The sequence below is a fragment of the Geospiza fortis genome, unplaced genomic scaffold (assembly GCF_000277835.1).
Source record: "Geospiza fortis unplaced genomic scaffold, GeoFor_1.0 scaffold194, whole genome shotgun sequence".
In the NCBI taxonomy this organism is placed as follows: Eukaryota; Metazoa; Chordata; class Aves; order Passeriformes; family Thraupidae; genus Geospiza; species Geospiza fortis.
This window is the reverse complement of record NW_005054322.1, coordinates 1097926-1104431: the sequence shown is the minus strand read 5'-3', so window position 1 is coordinate 1104431 and position 6506 is coordinate 1097926. Positions and strand designations below refer to the sequence as shown.

The window sequence follows — 6506 nt, the reverse complement described above, 5'->3', positions numbered from 1 at the left end:
AGGAGCAGGCTCCAGCTGAGGAGCAGGCTCAAGCTCAGCGTCAGTGCTTTTGTCCTGCTGCTGTAGCCAGTTTGGGCCATGGAATCAGTGCTGGCTCAGTGAAGGAGTGCTGTCTCCAGTCCTGTGTCTTGGCACCCCCTCCACACCTCTGCCCACTGAGCCAGGGAAAGGCAGACAGGAGAAGGTAGCTCTGTGTAAGCAAGAGGTTCTGTGGTCATACAGTCTCACCATGCAACACAGGGCTGATGTCACACCATGCTTGGCAAATAAATGGAATTTAACTGATAGGACTGCTGCATTCCTGAACTGGACTGCTAATTCCTGAAGTATGTTAGCAAAAATCTCAGGATAATCAAAAACTAAAAGAAAAAAACTAGGACATACACAGTGAAATAGCATCAATGGAGCAAATGTTTGATCCCAGGGACTTAGCCCAGGAGCTATGCCTTGGGCTCCCCCTGCACTCAGTTGCGTTTTGGGTGGTGTGTGCTCTTATCTGATGGAACTTGGAGACTTCCCTCATTTAATTTTAGGCACGTAAAAGTTACAGGAGTCTAGACTGCTGCCCCTTGCCCTTACAAGAAAAGGGGAGATCAGGAGTTTCAGTGATGCACCTGAATAGTCCCTGTTGCCTAGCCAGGCCAAGATCAGAAGCTCTCAGAACTAAGTCTGTATCTTTCCACTAACCAGAGAGTCCCTGTGAAATGATGGGCTCAGATTTAAATACCAAGTGGTATTTAATACTAAAATCCAACATTTTACAGCATATGGGATGCCAGAACAGACAGATCTCAAACCCCAATGAGATTGTAGCTTCTTGCTGCTGAAAGCTGTTATGGGAACAGGAACAAGTGACTTTAGTTTCCTATCATTTCATGGTTGCCTTGCACTGGGTTGGCCCAAACTCCTGATCAGGCAGTGAGGAGCATCAATCCACTTACAGAAGGGCACAAGCTCTGTTGCAGGAAGCAGCACAAATTTGATGCCAAAACCCAGTGCAATGAACCCTTCTTCATCTGTGACTACATCCTGTTGGCCCTGCCAGAGGAGTCAAGGAACCTGCTGTGAAGCTGTTGGGGTATGTACCCAGGCTTTTGAGCTAGATGAGGAAGAACCAGCTTATCAGAGAGCCCTGCTTTTTTTGACAGAGAGCCTTTCCCTCCTTGAGTTCAGCTATGACTAATTACTTCCCATGCTGGCATTGCTGCTCTGCATCACTGGTGATTAGCCAGAAGGGAGGCTACCAGCTTTCTTTCTCAGCACCCGTCCTCCAGCCACAACTTCAGCTCTAAATTTAACCAAGATGACCCTCTAAGTTCATTAGATGCATCATGATTTTTACTACCAGACTTTAGAGGAATCACCAGAAATGCTCACCTGTTTTCCTGACCACAGGAGATGTATCACAAATGTAGCTTCCCAACTGAGTCTTGCATCAGCCTGATTTAAATTCCCTTCAAGTACAACCTCTGAAACTCTTTCTCCACCACAAATCTTTACACTGTGGCATTTATGAAGCCCCAGTTAAAACTCAGACCCCATGTGCACAAAAACTTGATTGGGTTCTGCCACTCTTGCTGCAGGGGCTTGAGAAAGCTGGAAGTTGGGGGAGGAAGGGGATTTTTGTTGGTTAAGGGACATACAGGTGGGATAATGTTTTCGGCTGACATTTTGAGACACAAAGCCAAATAGAGCCTTGTTTATATCTAAGAAAGTTTTATATTTCCTTGGTGACCCATATTTTATAGATACGTACCATACCAATTAGATAAATAGTTAAAGAACTCATGATAAAACCCCAAAGCTTTGCCTTGTACAGATTTTTGGATTATTGATTTGCACAAAATGTGAAGTTATATAGTCCACATAAGGAGCAGTTCTCCCTTTTGGAAAACTTCAATCAAATATTAAAACTCCAGTACAAGTGTTACTTCTGGTGTAAGCATTTTTTTGAGCACAGGAAGAAACCTTCATGCTTCATTTTGTTTCATTAAATGCTATTCTATACCTGATTTCAGCAGAAGGATTTGAGATCTGCTTTTAGCTTGAAACCCCCATAGGAAGGAATTTCAAAGCTCTGTATTGTTTTTTTCTAGGACAGTCATTTCAGTGAGAAGAGAAATATGTACCATAGAAAATGTCAATAAATTCAACATTTTTGATTCCTGTTTTATGCACCTTTCCCTTGGTATATAAATATATGCACACAAACACAAGCTACTGTCCTTTAGTAAGGCTGCTTTAACAAGGGGCAAACATTTGAGCACACACCCATAGAGCCTGACTCAATGTCTCAGCCAGAGCAGAAAGCAAAGTGCTTGGGTGGCTGCTGATGCAAAGACATCAGCACAGCACAAATGTTTCCACTGATGAACAGAGCTTCACTTGCTTTCCTAAAATCACACCACTCCCCATCCACAAAAGACTGAGCTGGAAGAGCTCAGACCAGGCAGTGACAAGCAAAGGCTGGCTCTTTCACCCCAGCTTCCCTCCCACCCAGCATTTAGAGCTAAGCCTGCAGAGGTATTGCCAGAGACCGACGATGGGCAAGACTAAAAGTAGCTCCTTCCCACTGCATTTCCCAGGACAAAATACTTTTGTTGACCTGTGAAGACCTCTATGCCCCGAAGCATGAAATCCATGAACAGAAGCCTCTGAACATCACAAAACCTTTATTAGTGTTTATCAGTGATACAGATTACAGGAACCAAAGGCAATTAAATAACACTTAAGTTGACCACAGACTCAAGAAATACAAGTCACATTTGGCAAGGCAAACTTCTCAGTACACTGGATTGCTTAGGTTATTATTACACCGTGAAAGAGGAATTTCCCTTACAAGATTCTACATATTCAGGATATTATTATTATTAATTGTTATTACTGTGTCTTTCAGACAGCTCCTTTGGCAAGAATTCCCATTTTTAAGTATTTATTATATAAAAATATAACAAATTTTCATTATGTACAAACATTACATTACACAATGTACAGGTTAAAAACACTACAAAAAATGGCAGGCCATGGGTAAACCAAAAGCAAAAGAAAAAACCCCAATGTAGAAAACATGAAAAGAAATTTAAATACTGCACATTTCATAAAAATTACATTAACTACAAACAATTTCTTTTGTTTGCAAATATCAAACAGTACTGATCTGATTGGAAATCTTTCCCAAACGACTTCATTTTTAAGGCACATCTTGCATATTTACACATACGACACTGGATCTGGTCAATAACTTAAAGGCTCTTGGGAGTGACCTAGTTGTGTGCGCAGGGAGGGGTGCACTCAATGAGGGGAGCACTCTGGGCTATGCCTTCTCAGTTGTCTCAGTCTGTGGGCCCAGGTATCTAGTTGAGGGGACTGGAAACAGGGGTACCCCGATCTCCTGAAGGTCAGGGAGCCGTGCAGGGCGCGGTGGGGAGAGGAGTGTGATCGTCCGGTCAAAGTCCCTGTGCAGCACCTTCTCATAGACGCTCTGAAGCCCCACTGTTTTGGGCAGCTGGGCTTGATAAAAGTTGTCCCTGCGAAGGGGATCCCTGGGCAAGGATGTGCTCTTGCAGAAGGTGGAGAGGGGTGCTGAAGGATATGGAGAAGGGTGAGGGTTGGCGCGGCCACAGGAGGGGCTCCAGCAGCGGTCGGAGTGCCCCAGGATCTTGCATTCAGCTGTGCATGCCCACAGACCTAGAGAGAGATAGGGGAGGAGAAACCTGTCGTTACTGCAGGAATAAATGCACACCGTTCACAATCCTGAGAGTTACCAATCACAGGATGATTCACTGCACTGATGGTGGGAGTGGGGAGGCGATGCTTTACAGCACAACAAAAACCCATGCTTGGTTAGGTAATGTTGTTTTGTTAGGGACACTCCTCACAATTCTAGCTTTAAGGGAACCCTTTTTTAGGAAAAAAATCCAATCCTACAGCACTTCTGGCAAATGCTAATTTGTGCTGGGCTCTCAGTACAGAGAGGAACCAACACCTAACAGCCTGCTACAAGGAGATGGGCACTTTGAGCCATGCAGTGTCTGGCTTCCCCCCCACAGCTGCCCTGCCTGATCACTGTGCCCCATGGATGGGTCCCTTCATCCACCTCCCCATCCACCCATCTTTCTGTCTGAGGTTCAGTGGGGAGCAGGGGCAGAGCCCTTACCATTCTGCATGTGTGTGATGAGATCTTTCTTCAGGGCATCTCCGCTGATATCCGAGTCGCTGTCGTTAAAATCACTGTCGCCTTTGCCGCTGTCTTTGCCACTGAACTTCTCTGCCTCCCGGCCGGAGATAGTGTTGAAGGAGTGTCCCTTCCAAATGGCCACGGGGGGAGCAGGCTCCTTGTTGTAGCTTGGAGTGGCAGCAAAACCCTGCTGGTGGGGAGGAAAATCAAAGGAGACATAAGGGAGGCAAGTGGTGAAAAGTAAACCAATATTAACTGCACCTCTGCAGCTAATTCATATCCTCCAAGACACCCCCAACCCTTTGCCCCACTTCCCTGCAGTGGGACCTTACCTCCCCACTCTGTCCCCTCAGCCTCTTCTGACCCTCGTAGAGGCAAGTGCTGTCACTGCCACTCTCAGTGGTGGGGATCTCTTCAGCTGCTGGAGAGGGGTCGGGGCTGGTGAAGCAGGTTTTGCTGGGAAAGGTTCGGACCTCAAACACGTTCCCTTTCTGGCTGCCCTCCTCCTGATGACCCTTCTCCAGGTGGGAGATGTCTATTTGGTCCTTCAGGGCAGTGTTGTTTTTGATGTTGTTCCCCTTCTTGCGCCTGTTGCAGGTGGTGGCGATGGTGATTATAGCTACCAGGAGGAGGGTGCAGCTGCCTGCCAGGACAATGATCACGATCAGAGGGATGTCCCACTGCAAAGCCTTTCCTTCCCAGGAGCTGGGCTTGGCTATGTCTTGGATACTGGATGGAGCAGTGGCGGTCACCAGGAAGTTGACTGTGGCAGTTGTGGCCAGGGGAGGTCTGCCATTGTCTGTCACAGTGAGGATGACCTTGAATAGCTGTCCCAGCTCTTCAGAGAGGTCACCCCTCAGCACAATGTCCCCAGTACTTGGGTTGATGGTGAAGAGGTCTTGCTGGGACTCTTCCAGGAAGGCAAAGGTGAGCTCAGCATTGGCCCCATCATCTGCATCTCGAGCTTTGATTTGGGCCACCAGGGAGTCACGGGAGGTCTTGCTGGACACACCGATTTCCACAGTCCCATTGGTGAGCACTGGGTGGATGATGACAGGAGGGTTGTCATTCTGGTCCACCATTCTCACTTTGACAACAGTGCTGCTGGAGAGCTGTGGGGAGCCACCATCAGTGGCCTGGATCCTCAGGTCCAGCTGCTTGAGGATCTCATAGTTGAATGTCCTGAGGGCATAGATGGCCCCAGTGGCGGGGTCCACCGAGACGTAGGTGGAGATGGGGGCCCCCATGACCTGTGTCTCCAGGAGCCGGTAGGTGACCTTACCATTGTGGCCAAGATCAGGGTCACGAGCCACCACGGTGGTGATGTAGGCGCCCGGGGGGTTGTTCTCTGGCACAGCCACCTCGTAGAGGGGCTTGGCGAAGAGCGGCGCGTTGTCATTCTCATCGCTCACCCGCACCGTGTACTGGCGGACAGTCTTGAAGGGCGGCGAGCCCAGGTCCTCAGCCACCACGGTGAGGTTGTACTCGGGGATGCGCTCGCGGTCCAGCGCCGCTGTGGTGACGATCATGTAGCTGTCCTCGTAGGCCCGCTGCAGGGCGAAGTGGTCGTGCCCACGGAGGCTGCAGCGCACCTGCCCGTTGGCGCCCGAGTCGCGGTCCGTGGCGCTGGGCGCTGATGCTGATGCGCGGAGCGTTGTCATTGACGTCGGTGAGGCGCACGACGACGGTGCAGGTGGCAGCACGGGGGCTGGCCCCGCGGTCCTGGGCACGCACGTCCAGCTCGTAGGTGCGGGTGCGCTCGTAGTCCACGGCAGCTTCCAGGGTGAGGTGGCCTGAGCGCGGGTCGAGGCGGAAGAGCCGCCGTGCCTCAGGGGGCACCTGGCTGCTGAAGGCATAGACCACCTCACCATTGGGGCCCTCATCAGGGTCAGCAGCATCCAGATCGAGCAGCAGGGAGCCAGGTGGTGCATCCTCGGGCAACTCCACTGTGACTGAGCTCTGGGCAAAGGTGGGACTGTTGTCATTGGCATCGAGAACACGGACATGCACGGTGGCTGTGCCTGAGCGTGCTGGGCTGCCACCATCCTTGGCCACGAGCTCCAGGGTGTAGGAGGGCTGGCGCTCCCGGTCCAGTTCCTGGAGCAGCACCAGGTCGGCACAGCGTGCTCCATCCGCCCGTGTCTGTGCCTCCACACCGAAGTGGCTGTTGAGGGAGACCTGGAAACTCTGGATGGAGTTGGAGCCCACGTCCTCATCCACAGCCACCTCCAGCGGGAGGCGTGTGCCGGGTGCAGCACTCTCCGACACCTCCAGCGCCATCTGGGCATGGGGGAAGCGCGGTGCATTGTCATTGATGTCACGCACCTCC

The 6506-nt window shown here is 50.3% G+C and overlaps 1 protein-coding gene across 1 annotated transcript in view; it reads right to left on the bottom strand.

The window, feature by feature from the left end:
• Positions 1-2652: 2652 nt before the first annotated feature.
• Positions 2653-6506, bottom strand: part of PCDH8 (protocadherin 8) — a 9666-nt gene continuing 5812 nt past the window's right edge. Inside the window, 4 exon segments of the mRNA XM_014306901.2 lie at positions 2653-3687; positions 4157-4367; positions 4510-5806; positions 5808-6502. Coding sequence (XP_014162376.2) covers positions 3314-3687; positions 4157-4367; positions 4510-5806; positions 5808-6502 — 2577 coding nt within the window. The 3' untranslated portion in view covers positions 2653-3313.